Source organism: Bubalus bubalis, chromosome 4, assembly GCF_019923935.1.
Source record: "Bubalus bubalis isolate 160015118507 breed Murrah chromosome 4, NDDB_SH_1, whole genome shotgun sequence".
In the NCBI taxonomy this organism is placed as follows: domain Eukaryota; kingdom Metazoa; phylum Chordata; class Mammalia; order Artiodactyla; family Bovidae; genus Bubalus; species Bubalus bubalis.
In genome coordinates this window covers 15,511,706-15,529,538 of record NC_059160.1, presented here as the reverse complement: position 1 = coordinate 15,529,538, position 17,833 = coordinate 15,511,706, and the positions used below count along the sequence as shown (strand labels likewise).

Here is a 17,833-nt window from a genome sequence, read left to right as displayed (position 1 = left end):
GGTCCCCCGTGCGCATTCTGAAGCAAGCTGAAGCACATGACCTCCGTGCTCCATCCAGGCATACAGTTCACTCAGTAAAGATGCATCTTGGTGATGGGTGTTGTTTTCAGGCACTTGTCAACTCTAGACCGTCCAAGGCTTTCAAACCACAGTTCTGTCTTCTTGTGAAATCCTGCTTTCTTCTTCCGTCTCCCTCCTTAGAAGTCAGCAGCTTTCATCCCCAAGGTGGGGGTAGCTTCTGGATGTCTTAATTATCGAAAGGATCATCAAGTGCCGTTAAGAATCAGAGAGACAGTCTTCACTTGCATTATGAGTGCCATGAAGTATCTTTTTGTCTTCTTCATCATCTCAGAAACCCGTGAACTCACTGTCAGTTGGGTGCAAAAGGCAGTCTTCTCCCAGCCACCTGGTTCTCTGCCCAGCCCTTGGGATGGTGTGCATGGCTGCCTCCAATGGCATCTTCAGTGCTAAACCGAGACCTGTATTGGTGAACACAAACTGGTCTTTGAGGATGACTTTGCAGAGGGTTGTTGCTGCTTTTCTGTGAGGAGCATTCCTTTCGCTGCCTATAATGTTGGTGCCTTTTTGGCCCTGGACTCTGTGCGTCCTGTTTGATGAGATGGTCAGGAAACCAACAAAAGTCTGCTTTCCCCTGGAGCATGTGTGTGGGGGTGGGTGAGAATGGGACAACAAGCTGCGAGCTCGTCTCTCTGCAGAGCACGGTGGCCAGGCCCCGGTCCTCGCTCTGCCCTCAGCTGCTTTATCCTAACTGTCAGTGGTACATGGGCCAGCATCTCACGGGGCTTTGGGATTCCCAGAAGTCGCTGGACGAGGACTTGCCCTATTGACTTGTGCTGCTTTTTTTGTGAACACAGTGTTCGTAATTGATTTTGTAGGTAGTTTTAGAAGCTTCATACTAATGATGAGGCTTTTGCTCTTTGTTTCCTACTTGTTTTGGTCTTTTTTCATTCTTTAGTGATGAAACGAATTATATTAATGTCAGAAAGTGTTTTATTTTTCCCCCTTTGTGTGCTTGTTCTGAAAAAATTTGAGGTTTTCTTTGTAGATGAGAAGAAACTAATAGCTTCATGTTGTAACTGGACCGATTTTTATAGCAGACACTGCCTGGGGCCAAATGAGGCGCTGAGTCAATAAAACCTAGTTTTCAGATATTCATCACTGCATTTCGTTTCCTTATTTTACATTTTTGGGGTGAAATCTGTGCACTCAGAGGATGATATATCCTGGGACCTAAATTCACAGCCATATTCACACAAAATCCTGCCCATGATTTATTTTTTATGATATTATATTGAGTTGTACCATTTACATTTATTATTTTTATCATTAGCTTTTGTTGTTGTTGTTTAGTTGCTAAGTAATGTCTGATTCTTTGCGACTCCACAGACTATAGCCAGCCAGGCTCCTCTTGTCCGTGAAGTTCTCTAGGCAAGAATACCAGAGTGGGTATTTCTCTCTCCAGGGGATCTTCCTAGATCAGGGATCAAACCCGAATCTCCTGCGTGGCAGGCAGATTCTTTACCACTGAGCCACCTGGGAGCCCTTTATAGGCTAAATGAACCACTTTGTGATTTGGGCTGTGACACAGCAAAATCGTAGCATAAAAATAAAAATGTAATATTATTTTATTAAATTATTAATTATAATATAAAATATTCATATTTACTGAAAATATCAGTATGGAGGCAGGTTCCAGACTGTTCACTGAAGCCAGCAGAGGTAACTCCCAGTTAGAAAATAGATGATGAACGTTTACTGTACAGCACAGGGAATTATACCCATTATCTTGTAATAACCGGTAATGGAATATGATCTGCGAAAAGACTGAATCACAATGCTGAGCACCTGAAACTGATACAATATTATAAATTAGCAGTACTTCAACAAAAATAGTTAATGGGATTTCTGTGAAAACTGTAATTGTTTACATTTTAAACCTGTGAACACAACTGTTTTAATTCCTCTTTTTCTCTCAAGTCCCCAGACCTCCAGGGACTGCTCTTTGGGAATGCTTCCCCACTCTGGGTGAGAGCATTTCTGAGCCAGAAGCAATGAATGGGATATGGGTGGGAGGGGGCTGGCCCCCAGTGAGGTATAAAGAGAACAAAAACCAGAAACGGAAGAAATAACACGTCTGGGCTTCTTGTTTGGAAGAATTGGGGAGCTTGGAATGTAAGCTATGACCTCCTAAGCGCTGCTGTTTCTTCTTCTTTGTCCCTTCCAGAGCAAAAGCCAGGGCTCCGTCTTCGTCCGGATCCACGCCCCGTGGCAGGTGCTGGCCCGAGAGGCGGAATTCTTGAAGATCAAAGTTCCCACCAAGAAAGTATGAGCATGTTTCTCCTGGGTTCTGGGGTCTCTCAAGGGCTGGATGGATATGAACAGTGTTGGGAAGAGGCTGGGTGGGACGTGGGTGTTGTGGAGTTGAATCATGCTTGCTTCTCTGGGGACGCCAAAGTTGGGCAGAAGGGACTTGGGAAACTGTCGCCTCAGAGCATCGCTGACATGGGCTCTGCAAGAAGCTGGTCATTACCATGGTCCAGCTTTTCAACTTCTCCTTAAACCCCCTTCTCCCTCCCTTCCAGCCCAGCCAGGCATTTCTTTTCTTTTTTTCACTGCCACCCCGCCCCCGCTTCGCCCCCCCACCTCCCCGCCAGATCACTGGTCTATATATAATCTTTTTTTAAAAGTCTTTATTGAATTTGTTACAATATTGCTTCTGTTTTATGTTTTGGCTTTTTGGCCATGAGGCATGTGAGATCTTAGCTCTCGGACCAGTGATCGAACTCCATCCCCTGCATTGGAAGGCGAAACCCTAACCACTGGGCCACTGGAAAAGGTGCCAGGCTTTTCTTCAGAGTGTGCAGTGGTAAGGAATCTGCCTGCCAGTGCAGGAGATGAAGAAGATGTGCTTTCAACCCCTGGGTCTGGAAGATCCCTGGAGTAGGAAATGGCAACCCACTCCAGTATTCTTGTCTGGAAAATCCCGTGGGCAGAGGAGCCTGGAGGGCTGCAGTCCATGGGGTCGCAAAGAGTCAGGCACGACCGAGCATGCACACACACGGCAATGAGGGTGGACGGCAAGCCTTGCCGATGGGGTGGGCAGCACGCATGGAGGCGTGGGTTCGCCAGACTTGCCATGAAGACAGCTTTTCTGCTTGTGACGCTGCCCCTAAGTGTGGTGTGATGATGGCTTTTGTAAAATAGGAGGTTCTTCTCATGTGAGTTGATCACAGTCATCTGGGAAACGTGCTCACAGTGTTCATGCCCCAGCCCAGCTGGGACTGTGATCTTGTTGGCTGGCGTGGAGCAAGGCTCTGGCAGCAGTATTATGGGAAAAAAATCCCCAGGAAAGCCCCACAGTTGAGATGATTTTCAAGGTCCTTTTCAGCCATTAGAGTCTATATATAATTAAAAAAATTTCCTGGAGAATTCCTGGGTGACAGCTTCCTTGTGTAAGAAAATCCAGCAAATATCTCCAAAGAGAAAGGAAGTTGTGTCCACAGATTTCCACAGATTTGGTCTTCTTTTTTTATTAGGTATTTTAGGGAAAAAGGATGGTTATTGACTTTGAACTTTTGAAGTGTTTCTAGGAAGGGCCCCAGGGCAGGTGACGCTATGGTTTAACCAGAAGTAATCTGTGGGCGATCTCTGTCTCTCAGTCCCTCTCCCTTTCTTCCACACACACACACACACACACACACACACACACACACCCCTTATCTCACAAGTGTTGACCTAGCTTTGCCGAGATCACGACTTCGTCATCATCATGTCCACCCTCCCCGTCATTAACAGAAATTCCTATTGGCTGCGTTCTGCACAACCATCGTCATCACCTGACTTTTTGTCACCCTCTCCACTATCAGTGACATAGTTAGAGTCAGCAAAACATTTGGATTAGCATCGTGGGCTGTGTTTACACCATCCTCACTACCAAGAGATCTGCGGCCCCTTCAGAAATCATCCATCACATACCATGCTGTGTGATGCCGTATCACGCACCCCTGACTCAAGAAGGATGAAGCCTGTGGGTTCTGTTCTGATAGACTTATTAAGATGGACAGCACATCCATGGCAGGTGGACAAATGACTACTGAACAGTGAACAAATACAGGCATGAATACAGCTACAGACATCTTGCCAATAAGAGGTACATGTTTAGGGGTCGCGTGCCTGAGAGTCTTGGTTTCACAAGACCCATGCTGTGACCTTCTCCTCTTCATTTGCACTGCTCTGCCCTCTGTCTCCTGACCCCTCGCTCCCAAACCACTGTCCTCAGGTGCAGGCGCTGTCTTGAATCTGGACCTCGGCTCCTCTGATGCTTTCCTGGTCTGCTGGCCACACGACCCAAGTCAGCCTCGGATGGAGGTGTCCGCTTCCCTCTGGAGGTGTCCTCACTTAACTCACCTTCTGCTTCTCTTCCTTCTGTCTTCAATACATATATATTTCTTCTCCTTTCTCTGGCTTATCTGAATAGCTAACGTTCTCTTAATTTCTTCGATTTGTATCTTGCTGCCTATGTTTTTTTTCTCTGCTGGCTGATCCCTGGACAGAAGGTGAGTGAACTTTGCTGCCCTTGCTAGTGCTTCTGTTCCGCAGGACAATCCTTTTAGCAGGAAACGTAGAGACCCAGGAGAAGTGTGGGTCCTCCTTCTCTCCCCTCTTCGGCTCTTCTCCGTTGCTAGTGTCTTCCATCCTTCCTTCCCCTGCCCGCTCCTCTGTCCCTTCTTCCCCCTCCCACTTCTTTACTGGTGCCCCTTCCTAGCCTCCCTCCCTGTTCTTGAACATCTGTCCATACCTATCACTTCCTCCACCTCATTCCTGGTCTCAGCCCCTAAGTACTGCTGGCCCCTGGCCCCTCTGGTCTCTGCGTGTCCTTTCACAAGCTCGTAGCTCTGGGAGCATAGTTCTGGTTACAGGGCACGCCTGCCCTCCGAGCCTATGAGTCCCCGTATTCTCAGCCTGTTGGAACGTACCATCCATCGTGTAGGATGTGCCTGCGCTTGTATTTGCAGGTAAGATGATTAGGACGAGGATGTATTATGATGAAGCCATCTCGGAGTTGCCTTCTGTTTCTTTTCTTAAAAATATAATTTAAATATATTTGATGTATGAAGTGAAAGTGAAACTGTTAGTCGCTCATTCGTGTCTGACTCTTAGACCCCAGTGGACTATAGCCCAGCAGGCTCCTCTGTCCATGGGATTGTCCAGGAAAGAACACTGGAGTGGGTTGCCATTCCCTTCTCCAGGGGGTCTTCCAGACCCAGGGATCGAACCCAGGTCTCCTGCGTTGCAGACAGATTCTTTACCATCTGAGCCCCTAGGGAAGCCCCATATGACATATAACCTTGTGTGAATTTAAGTTGTACACCATCTTAATTTGGTCAGTGTATAGATTGTAATATGATTGTTATTGAAGCAATAATTAGCATCTCTGTTATGTTACAAAATCATCCTTTGTTTTCAGTGGCTGGAATCTTTCAGTTCCAATCTTTTAGCAAGTTTGATGGTTATGGTACAATATTGTTGGGCATATTCCCTGTGCTGTGCCTTAGATCTCTAGGGTCTATTTACTATGTGTTGCAAGCTTGTACCCTTAAACAGCATGTCTTATCCCTCCAGCCCCATCCCCTGGTAACCACCATTTTTTTTTTAAAGGTTTGCAGCTATTTTATTACAAGTGTACATTTAACACAATGAAATCAACACTGATATATTGAAGCCTAGTTAATAGTAGTGTAATAATATTTGGATGATTATATTATTTTAAACAACAAACTACACTGAAAATTAATGTGATAAACTTCTTGGTCATACTATTATTAAGAGATACAATGTATACATTGAAAACATGATTGCTTAAAATTTGAAAATGGAAATGAACTCATTTGGGCAGAGTCAGAGTTCGACTAATCTGAAAGGAGCGGGTCTGTGGAAGGACCCCCTTGTTTCAACAAGTTTGGCTTTTTAGATTTCACATGTAAGTGATATCATACAGCATTTTTCTTTCTCTGACTTCTCTCACCGGGCATAATGTGCTCCAGGTCCATCCATGGTGTTGCAAATGGTGGGATTTCCCTCTTTCTTATGACTGAATCATATTCCATTGGATCTGTGTGTGGATATATAAAATCTTATATATACAATAATGGATAAAGACATATAATGGATGTGTGTGTGTGTGTGTGTGTTTGTGTGTACTTAGTTGCACCTGACTCTTTGCAACCCCCGTGGACTGTAGCCAACCAGGCTTCTCTGTCCATGGAATTTTCCAGGCAAGAATACTAGAGTGGGTTGCTAGTTCCTCCTCCAGGGAATCTTCCCAACCTAGGGATCGAACCCATATCTCTCACATCTACTCCATTCTTTAGCACTAGCGCCACCTGGGAAGTGCCAATATAATGCATATTGAGTGGATAAAGAAGATTTTATGTATTTGTATATATAAATAAATATATTATAATTTATATTATATATTAATTGTAATTTATATAATTATATATTATATTATATACTTATATAATATTTATACATTGTAAATACATATATATAAATTTTAAAATATATATATGTCTTTATACACACACACACACACATATGTCTTCTTTATCCATCAGCCACTGATGGACTCTCAGGTTGCTTCCTCCCCTCCTTCCTTCCTGTTTTGGAGCCATAGCCAGTTAGACTCTGCATCAGACAAGTCCTTGAGAGGCCAGCCTTCCAGCTCTGGTCCTGGACCCACCTGCTGTGTGACTTGGGGATGTCACTTCTTCTTGCAGAGCCTCAATGTCCTCATCTGTGAAGTGGGCATAGTAACACCTGCCCTGTTTTTCCTAGAAGGTTGTTGTAAGAATCCAGGTCTTAACCGCTGCTATGGGAATGCAGAAGGTTACTATTGTGTCTGTGTTCTCAAATATTTTTAGGTGTGTTCTCAATTCCTCATTCCCCAGTCACCTTCCCTCCTGTTGCAGTAGGCAGCCAACACTGATGGAACTCCTGGCGGAAGGGGGTCTGTGGAGAGACACTGAGGGACTCAGAGGCAGTCTGAGCCCTCCGAGTTCACAGCCAAGGGCATGACAGGCGGAGTGCCCACACTCAGACACCCTGTGCTAGATTGCTCAACTGTGTCCGACTCTTTGCGACCCTATGGTCTGTAGCCTATCAAGCTCCACTGTCCATGGGGATTCTCCAGGAAAGAACACTGGAATGGGATGCCGTGCCCTCCTCCAGGGGATCTTCCCTACCCAGAGATCGAACTCACATCTCACATCTCATGAGTTGGCAGGCAGTTTCTTTACCACTAGCGCCACCTGGGAAGCCCATCTGATTAAATGCTGTGCCAGGTAGCCCATCAGCATGGCACAGCTTCTGTCTGGGAGAATGCTGGTCCTGGGAGTCTGGGAGAGCAAAGCCAGGGGGTGGCCCTGATGAGGCTGCAGGTGTAACAGAAGGAACTTGTCCCCATGGTGTCGAGTCCCCAGACTCCACACAGGTGGGCCATCCTGGCATCCTTCTGCTGCAGGGCTCCAGACCATTTTCCTATTCACAGAATGCAGTGGCAAGTAGTTGACCTCCCAGGAGGATGTCATAACCACGAGAAGGGGACACAGCGTGGTATGCTGGGTGGCATGCATTTGCTTGCAAAAGTGAATCTGAGAACCAAGTCTAGGAGTAGGGGTGGGGGTTAAACCCAGTTCCTGGGGTGAGAAAGGAGCATGGGGGTGAAGCTGACCTCCATAGGCCTAGTGTTGGGTCCAGTGGTATTTTCTCCTCTCTTTAAAAAAAAAAAATTATTTATTTGACTGTGTTGGGTCTTAGCTGTGGCATGTGGGATCTTTTTTAAATTAAATTAAATTTTATTTTATTTTTAGTCATGGCATTTGGGATCTAGTTTCCTGACCAAGGATTGAACCTGGGCACCCTGCATTGGGAGTGCAGAGTCTTAGCCACTGGACCACCAGGGAAGTCCCTCCCCTCTTTTTAATGGGCTTGGGAAGTGACTACAAAAAGAGTAACCACATTTGCAAGGATTCCTGTCCTGGCGGCAGGGGGAGCAAGGAGGAAGACTGAGGCATAGGGTGGGGTCACTTAGCATCTTCATGGCTGGTGGAGGCCGGATCATAACTCAGCAGGGTCCAGAGAGACTGGGAAGATGGGCAGGAAATCCCAAAATTGAGATCTCAAACCTGGACAAATCCACAGTAATGAGTCCAGGGACACGGAGTCCTGAGCACAGATATTAACCGGGAGGGGGATCTTGGAAGGAAGTGTTTGTTTTCCAAAAACAGCAACAGAGGAGCCAGTATTTTGTGAGGGACACGCAGTGTCCCTGCACAGGAAAGAGGCAGGAGGCCTGGCCTTTGGCCCCGAGCAGCCTGGGAAGGTTTGAAGTGCATGCTTTCTCACCTCTGCTCTTTACCGAGGTGGCCTGTCTAGATTGTGGTCAATATCTATGTTTATTTCGCACTTATCTTATTTAAAAAAATTTTTATTGGAGGATACTGGCTTTACAATGTGGTGTTAGCTTCTGCTGTGCAGCAAAGTGAACCAGCCATGGGTATACACCACTTTTTTATACATATGAACGAGCACCCCGCCACCCGTCCCCGCCATGCTCACCCCTGATGTCCACTTCTCCCCCATGAGCCACCTCTCAGGAACTGGTGAGAATGAGATGATGGAGTCCATTCTTGTGTTAATGCAGTAGGTTCATCCAGCAGCAAACCCATGTCCCTTGCATTGTAGCGCAGATCTTAACCACTGGACCACCAGGGAAGCCCCATCTTCTCATTTTCATGAACTGAAACGATATAGAATTGCCATTAAGAATTTTCTGATGAGAGTGAGAAAATCAGTGTTACCATGTTGGACTAAATAAAATTCCAGTTAAAAAGCAAAGAAATGTGGCATTTTAGTTAACCTGGGTGGCCCCTTAGGAGGAAAATATTAATTCTATTAAGCTTCATAAATTATTGGAAGTTGTGCTCCATTACTTATTGCTGGCTCTTAGAAATTCTGATTTGTGACTTCTGCAAAACTGTGACTTCTGCAAAAGTTCCACGGGAAGGCCCTCCCCAGGTTCCTGATGCCCACTCAGCCAGGCCAGAACCTCTGCCTTCTCAGTTATCCAGATCTGAGGCTTGGGTTAGTAAGGTTTCTCTAGAGAAACAGAGCTAACAGGGTTGTTGTTCAGTCGCCCAGTCATGTCTGACTCTTTGCAACCCCATGGACTGCAGCAGGCCAGGCCTCCCTGTCCCTCACCATCTCCTGAAGTTTGCCCAAGGTCATGTCCATTGCATCGGTCATGCCATCCAACCATATGTGTGTACATATATTATGTATATATATTTGATATATATATCATCCTCTTCCATGGAGTTCTCCAGGCAAGAACACTGGAGTGGGTTGCCATTCTCTTTTCCAGGGGATCTTCCCGACCCAGGGATCAAACCCGGGTCTCCTACATTGCACGCAGATTCTTTACTGTCTGAGCCACCGGGAAAGCCCCTCCTGCCCTGATGTAAAGGAAATGGTTCAGTTTTGTTCAATCGCTTTCCTACTGAATGCTTGTTAATATCTTGGGGGAACCAATCGTCTGCAGAATGTACTCTGGGAAATTACATCCTAGGTTAAGTAAATTAAATTAATCCTAAATTAATTAAATTAATCCTAAGCTGGAGAGGCAGAGCATTAAAATTATTATTTTTTCATTATTATGGACTAGATCAGGGGCTTTCCTGGTGGCTCAGTGGTCATTTGTCCATGCAAAATTCAGAAACAGAATCACATTTTTCCCCTCCTCACCTTGACCCTCTTCTTCCTTCATCAAGTAGTGATTGAATTCCTCTGTGGAATTATTTTGATAGTTTAGTGATTCCTCCCTGGTGACCAGACAGTAAAAAGCAGGAGAAACTCCATGAACTTTATCGAAGATTGAGATCTTCTAGATCCTTAATCCTTAGAGGAGGGCCACTGACTACTCAGCCTTCATGATGCCTTTCAGGACAGATTCTTTCAATTATTATAAACATCAATGATGATTTTTGAATGAACCAGAGGGGTAGCTGTTCACACTGATGGGCTGTGGGTGGGGTCCTCTTCTTGTTGTCGCTGCCTGTTCCCAAGCATTTGTTTTTAATAGTGATGTGGGGTTGGGTTTATATTTGATATCTTTATGGGCTCTTTGGTGCATGCTCTTTGATTGCCATTTAAATAGGCTGGAAGGAGTACGGAACACTTGTACTTATTCGGTTTTGTTTTCTGTGATGCTTCTCATCTTTAAAAATCAGAAAAACAAAATTGATGCCACCTCCATGCCATTGTTTCCATGTGGAGCCTGTGATGCTTGGGGCCACCTTCTGGATGTGCATGCAGGACTGGCAAGACCACAGACCTGACTCAGGGCTCAAAAACAGTGATGACAAAAACATGAAAATGTAATGGGAAGTGAATTTGCATTTTGGAAAATTAAGTTGTTTTTAGGCTCATGATTGAAAAGTTGAAAGAGAAATGGTGATTTTCCTTTTGAAAGCCTCACATCTGACTGAACTGGGGCAGCACGTGACAGATGGGTGGGCAGGAACCTGGACCCTGGTCGGCTGAGAGCAGAGGGTAGTGGATAGAATTTGTCAACTATAGTAAAACAAGACTGAGTAGCTGGGATATGTGGTCGCTTTCTCAATGGGAGACGTGGGAGCATGGGCCGTGGCTGCCACTGTGGGTAGGGGAGGAGAGGAGCAGGGAAGGAGGAGGGGGCGGTCAGCTTCAGGCACCTTGGTCTCATGGGCAGAACTCTTCTTACTCAGTAAGAACTGGGATCAGTGATATACTGGTTTATAATGGCTCTTGAGATCTGATACATTTTCAGAAAATTTGCAAGCTGGTCTTAATACCCCTGATTGAAATTGGCCATCAATTCAGTTCAGTTCAATTGCTCAGTCATGTCCGACTCTTTGCAACACCATGAATCGCAGCACGCCAGGCCTCCCTGTCCATCACCAACTCCCAGAGTTTACTCAAACTCATGTCCATCGAGTCAGTGATGCCATCCAGCCATCTCATCCTCTGTCATCCCTTTCTCCTCCTGCCGGGGTCCAGCCCCGGTGGATCCAGGGAATTCGAAGTGGGGACGGCGTCGGCGAGGATCAGGAAACAACTGCTTAATTAAACTTTAATTAAGGATATAAAGAGTAATAGAATAAGGATAGCTCAGTGAGGAAATTCAGTGGAGAAAAGAGGCTGAAATAAGGATAGCTCAGTGAGGAAATTCAGAGGAGAAAAGAGGCTGAATAATTCAGCCAGAAGGTGAGAGAAAGAACGACATGGGGAGACCAAGTTTTGGTGAACAAGGCCCGCACTTTATTTTTCAAAGTAGTTTTTATACCTTAAGTTATGCATAGAGGATAATGGGGGAAGGGGTAGAGTCATGCAGCAAGCCAGGCTTTCTTCCTGCAAACTTATCATATGCAAAAGCTTAGGTGATTTGCATCATCTTCTGGCCCGGAAGCCTGTTAACATTTTAAGACCCTTTCTTCAGAAAGCTTATTTTTCTCTTAAGGTGATTGGTCAGGAGCCACCCTCCAAAAGCATTAGATAAAGTTGCATTCCTACAGAGCAAAGGTGTGGTGGGCTATAACAAGAAAAAGAATTAACTCAAGGGTCCCAGGTTACAAACATTAAAGCTACTACTTACACCAATTATATTAATCAGTACACTGCCAGGGACACCCTAGGTAAGGGATATGGAAACTTAGCAGCAAACATTGGCCCAACAAGTGAAAATCCCTTCACCAATACAATTTCTAATCAATCTTTTAACTGCTCAAAGGACTCTGTATTTAGACAGTTTAGAACATGGAGCTGTAAGTTAACTCTTTTTTCAGAGAGAGGTAGTGGGGGACAGCCCCCCGTAAAGTCAGAGGTGTAGGTGAAAGCACAAAGCAGAAAGTAGGCAGACTCTGGTTTTGGGGGGTAGATGCTCGAGAATTTCCAGGGGGACTCCTGAGGCTCGATCCCGCCTTTGCTTATGCCGAGCCTCCTTCCTCATGACCTTTGTCATGGGTGGAGCTCCTCACGCTGGCTCCCGGCAGTGATAGAATTCCACTTGAGCTATTCCAGATCCTGAAAGATGATGCTGTGGAAAGTGCTGCACTCAATATGCAATATGCCGGCTCCCGGCATCCTCCTGCCCCCAGTCCCTCCCAGCATAAGGGTCTTTTCCAATGAGTCAACTCTTCGCATGAGGTGGCCAAAGTATTGGAGTTTCGGCTTCAGCATCAGTCCTTCCAATGAACACCCAGGACTGATTTCCTTTAGAATGGACTGGTTGGATCTCCTTGCAGTCCAAGGGACTCTCAAGAGTCTTCTCCAACACCACAGTTCAAAAGCATCAATTCTTTAGCGCTCAGCCTTCTTCACAGTCCAACTCTCACATCCATACATGACCACTGGAAAAACCATAACCTTGACTAGATGGATCTTTGTTGGCAAAGTAATATCTCTGCTTTTCAATATGCTATCTAGGTTGGTCATAACTTTCCTTCCAAGGAGTAAGCATCTTTTAATTTCATGGGTGCAATCACCATCTGCAGTGATTTTGGAGCCCCCCAAAATAAAGTCTGACACTGTTTCCACTGTTTCCCCATCTACTTTCCATGAAGTGATGGGACCAGATGCCATGATCTTAGTTTTCGGAATGCTGAGCTTTAAGCCAACCTTTTCACTCTCCTCTTTCACTTTCATCAAGAAGCTGTTTAGCTCCTCTTCACTTTCCGTCATAACTGCTACTGCTACTGCTAAGTCACTTCAGTCATGTCCAACTCTGTGCGACCCCAGAGACGGCAGCACACCAGGCTCCCCCGTCCCTGGGACTCTCCAGGCAAGAACACTGGAGTGGGTTGCCATTTCCTTCTCCAATGCATGAAAGTGAAAAGTGAAAGGGAAGTCGCTCAGTCGTGTCCGACTCTTAGTGACCCCATGGACTGCAGCCTACCAAGCTCCTCCATCCATGGGATTTTCCAGGCAAGAGTACTGGAGTGGGATGCCATTGCCTTCTCCATTCCGCCATAAGGGTGGTGTCATTTGCATATCTGAGGTTATTGATATTTCTCCCAGCAATCTTGATTCCAGCTTGTGCTTCTTCCATCCCAGCATTTCTCATAATGTAGTCTGCATATAAGTTAACTAAGAAATTGGCCATAGTGGGCATATTTACACCATAGAAATCAGTGACAGCTACGTATCAGCCATCCAGCCCCACACACGGAGGTGGTTGGTAAGCGTTTACCAGTGCACGGTGAATCAGAGCCCTGAGAATGAAGGCGGAGTGTGCACTCAGAGGGCCACCATGGACTAGCGCTCTCTGGTGGTGGGGGCGGGCAGGCTGGAACCTGAGAGTGTTATGTGATTTCTGCTGTGGACATTAAAGTGCTGTTGGTCAGAAGGGAGCTGGGAGTGACCGTGTCTCTTCAGGGACTCTGAACTGATGCCATATCAGTCACCTCTGGTCAGAAAGGAAGTTCTCACTCCTGCCCACTTGCTCACTGCAGCCCAGTTACACAGATCCTCCAAAATACAAGCCTGTTTCCCTCTCTGGGCCTTTTGCTTGACCTTCCCTCTGCCTGAGGACCTCCAGATACCAGAAGGCAGTCCCCCACTCCACTGGGGTCTCTGCACAGACTGATATACCCGACTACCCTGTGTGAAGTGGGCCCCTGTCTCTCTTCTTCCCTCCACCCCCTTCTCTTGTGTGTGTGTGTGTGTGTGTGTGTGTGTGCGTTTAACACTCGGCACTGCTGGATACTGAGTAGTGTATTTGTATCTTTGTTTTATTGTCTGTATCCTCACTACACTGGAATCTCCAGAAGGGCACTGGTTTTGTTTCTTCCTATTGGCAGCAGCACCTAGAACAGCCCTGGGTACAGAGCAAGCAGTAAATCAACACTTGATGATGAATGAAAGGATGGATCTCATGTACCAACCTGGTTCATTGGTCCTGGATTACTGCAGAGTGATGCTGAGATGGGTTCTGAGTCTTCATTCAAGGGCATTGGAAGGATGCTGTGGTCCCTCAGGGTGGTCTGCAAGGGGGTTGGGGGAGGCAGCATTGTGATACATGGACCATAGCAGCCATCCCTGATCTGGGTCCTCAGTAGCCCCTTCAGTTACCAAAAAATTATTTAGAAATAGTCTAATTGTACCTGGAATAGGGCTGGGTTGTGTGTAAGGAGCCCTAGACCTTGGAAAGATCATGTTTTTTATTCATTCACCCATCCATCCATCCGCCAAGTGAATAGTTATTATCATTATGTCTGAGATATTCTGCTGATGGCAGTGATGCAGTGGTGACTACAGCTGGTCTTAGCCCCATACGGCTTCGGTGTGGGGAGGATTCAGAAGTTAAATAGCTGGTGATGAGCTGGGAGGCTCAGGAAGCAAAGATCAGGGTAGACAGAGAGCTAATGGGAGAAGACCAATTTAGATTGTTGGGGGGGGGGTGTGCAGGGTACCAGAAGGGTGCATTTGAGCTGAGACACAAGGGCTGGGTAGGAGTTTGCCAGGTAGGGAGGGCAGGTGAGAACCTTCCTGGGAGAGGGAAGGACATGTCTTCCCACCCCACACAAGAAAACCCTGGCCTGTGCAGGGAGCTGGGAGGAGGCCAGTGTGCGTGAAGCACAGAGACTGGGGACGGGGTGTGAGGGGGTGGGGAGGGTGGGGACTGAGGCTGCAGCGGGAGGCAGGGATGGGGCTGGAAGGGACTCATCAGCCATGTAAGTAGTTTGGATTTTCTCCCACATTTTTAAAGTCAGCAAACATTCATTCATGTGTAGAGGACATTGAAAATGTAATTAAAAACCATAAGTGAATCCAGAGTTAGACCTCAGAGAATGTGAGTTTTGTAAATACATCACTGTGTGCATTTGGCGAGGCTGTGGACAGGACATTGACCTATGGGCGCAGGATTGGGTGGAGGGACTGGGGAGCTCCTGCTTTTCGTGGACACTGGGGCTCCTTTGGGCTCTAGGATGCAGCTGAACAGAGTGGCTCCCCGTGCTCTTTGCATCTGGATTGGTGGGGGGGTTTAACGTCTTCTTGAGTAGGTAACTAGGCTGGTGGACAGAGTAGGTAACCAGATCTGTGCACCCTCCGATCTGGGTTCAGTGCCCGCGTGTCTGCCTGCATCCCTCTCTCTCGGTGCCCTTGGGTACCAGTGGAGCAGGAGAACCATGGATGCATTCTGCTGCATCGTGAGCCCCTCTTTTTCATAACTTCTTTAGTCCAGCAGCGTCCACCCCAGTCCTGTTTGAGGGGCGACCTTCCATACTGTCTGGCTTCCCTGTGTGTCTGAGCCTTTTGAAATGAAAGTTGAACAGGTGATCATTTTCAGCCTAGTCGACCCTCAGTTACCCAGTGACCAGAGGCACAGAGGAAAACACAGATACCTGGAAAGGGGGAGACAGCCTGGGCTAGTGTCTGGGGCCATAGGTGTAAGCAGACACGTGCTCATAGCTGGGCTCACTCTCCATCTTTTTGTCTAGTTTCTGCTTTTCCTACGAGTTGCAGAGAGAGGCCCTCTTAGATCAGTGTAGATGAGGGACTCTTGGATAATCAAGATTATTCTGTTTATGTTTCATATGGTTATGGGCTTCCCAGGGGCACTAAGTTCATGCGTGCTCAGTCGCTTCAGTTGTGCCCAACTCTTTGCAACCCTATGAATTGTAGCCCACGAGGCTCCTCTGTCCATGGGGTTTTCCAGGTAAGAATACTGGAGTGGGTTGCCATGCCCTCCTCTGGGGGGATCTTCCTGACCCAGAGATTGAACCTGGGTCTCCAGCGTTGCAGGTGGGTTCCTTACCACTGAGCCACTGGGGAAGCTCTCCCAGGTGGTGCTGGTGGTAAAGAATCCGCCTGCCAATGCAGGAGATCCAAGAGATGTGGGTTGCAGGAGACACCCGCCAATGCAGGAAATGCAAGAGATGCAAGAGGCTTGGAGAATTCCATGGACAGAGGAGCTTGCAGAGGTCCATGGGGCCTCAGAGAGTCAGACACAACTGAATGACTAACAGCATATGATTATAGCCTTCCCTTGATCTTTGGGTGCTGTTGGTTCTCCTAATGTTTGAGTGCCATTGGGCACGTTAGTAAAACTTTCTGTGCCTCAGTTTCTCTACCCATAAAATGGGGCTAGCAGCCTGTACTGTCCATGATAGACTATCACTACAGCCTCGATTCCTTGCATCCCGTGAAGGAACATGATTCCAAGGCAGGAAGGAAACAAATTAGCCCTCAGACCACACTACTGTGCCCCTCTGGAGGGGAGAGGCTGGGGGAGACGAGCGGGGTTGGGGGGAAAGAAGTAACAGAAGAAGGCATCTCGGTAAACCTCTTAGCCTGTGACAGTGGAGCCAAAGTGAGCTTTTATGAGAACCACATTTGAGCCCTGGGATGAAAAATAAGAGCAACATACTTCAAAAATTATTTATGATTTTAAGCACATGAAAGGCGTATCATGTACCCGGGGAGGGCATAATGGGGACCAGCTGGTGCACATGTGTCCTGCCATTTCTGAGGATGTTCTTCATTCTCCTATGTCCAAGAATAACAGTAATAATGATGCTGCCGCTGATCATATTAATAATACTAAAGTGGATCGGGGCACCTTTCCTGGACCCTGTGGAACACGGGGGAAGAGCTGGGCTGCTGGGCTTGGTGGGGGGCTGAGAGGGAGCTCTGGCTCGCTTCCTTCTCGGGGACCATGGAGCCTTTCCAAGGATCAGAGGTTTGAGAAGAGAGCCTGGATAGGAAAGTCAGGAAGCCTGGGTCCCCAGGGCTGGGTTCACCCCCCATGCTGGCAATTCCCCACTTCTCCGAGGCTCAGTTTCCCCATCTGCGACTCAGTCATGCAAATGCAGCTGGTGGGACTGGCTTGCAGAGTCTTTGTGGACCCTGCTGACATGGAGCCTGTGGGGTTCCAGGGCTGGTTGCAAGGCTGAGCATTCTGTGTATGAGGTGAGGAGGGGTCCTCCTCACTGCTGGGCTTCTTCAGCCCTTGGAGCAATCAACCTCTAAACTCACCACCTGGTACCCAGGAGATGCCCAGATGTGTGTGTGCTATGAACAAATGTTTCCTTTTCATGAACTGTCTATAGCCATAGAAGGTTAGACTTGGACAGTACTTTAAAAGCCATTTAGTCAAGTTCTGTCTTTTATAATCCGTGAAGTGGATTCGGAGAGGTGCTCAGCCTTGGGCTAATTATCCCCACTGCTGAGCGGACCCCAGGACTCTGCCACAATGCCCCTCGAATGGTGAGATTTCTATCCAGGCTGGTGGGAAGAGGGGCTGTTCCCAGCCTTGCAGATGGGTTTTCTTTAGTGTCTGGCAGCTTCTCAGGAGGATTGTCTGCAGGATTCTTCATGGAGCTCTCTCCCTTGGCTGCTCTGTCCTGGGAGCTCTGGTTGCTCTGGTCTCCCCTGACCTACTGCCTAGCCTCCTCAGCCCAGGGAGTGTGCTGGGCTCCACCTGTTTGCCCTTCCTGCCCTGCAACCCTGGACCTTTCTCTGGACAGTGAGCTGAAGCAAGACCAGGACTCATCTGTTTCCTTCTCTCAGGAAGTCATTGCTGCCCGAGGTCTGGTATCTTCAAAACTGCTCTCTTAGTCATCTTGGGCTGCTTCAACAAAATACCAGGGGGATCAAACCAGTCAATCCTAAAGGAAATCAACCCTGAATATTCACTTAAAGGACTGATGCTGAAGCTGATGTGCCAGTACTTTGGCCACCTGATGGGAAGAACCAACTCATTGGAAAAAACCCT

General features: G+C 47.1%; 1 protein-coding gene across 1 annotated transcript in view; it reads left to right on the top strand.

The window, feature by feature from the left end:
* The window catches only part of ANO2 (anoctamin 2), a 328,569-nt gene that overhangs the window by 64,567 nt on the left and 246,169 nt on the right, over nucleotides 1-17,833 (top strand). The window contains exon 3 of the mRNA XM_044941951.2: nucleotides 2,246-2,344. Coding sequence (XP_044797886.2) covers nucleotides 2,246-2,344 — 99 coding nt within the window. The remainder of the gene's footprint in view (nucleotides 1-2,245; nucleotides 2,345-17,833) is intronic.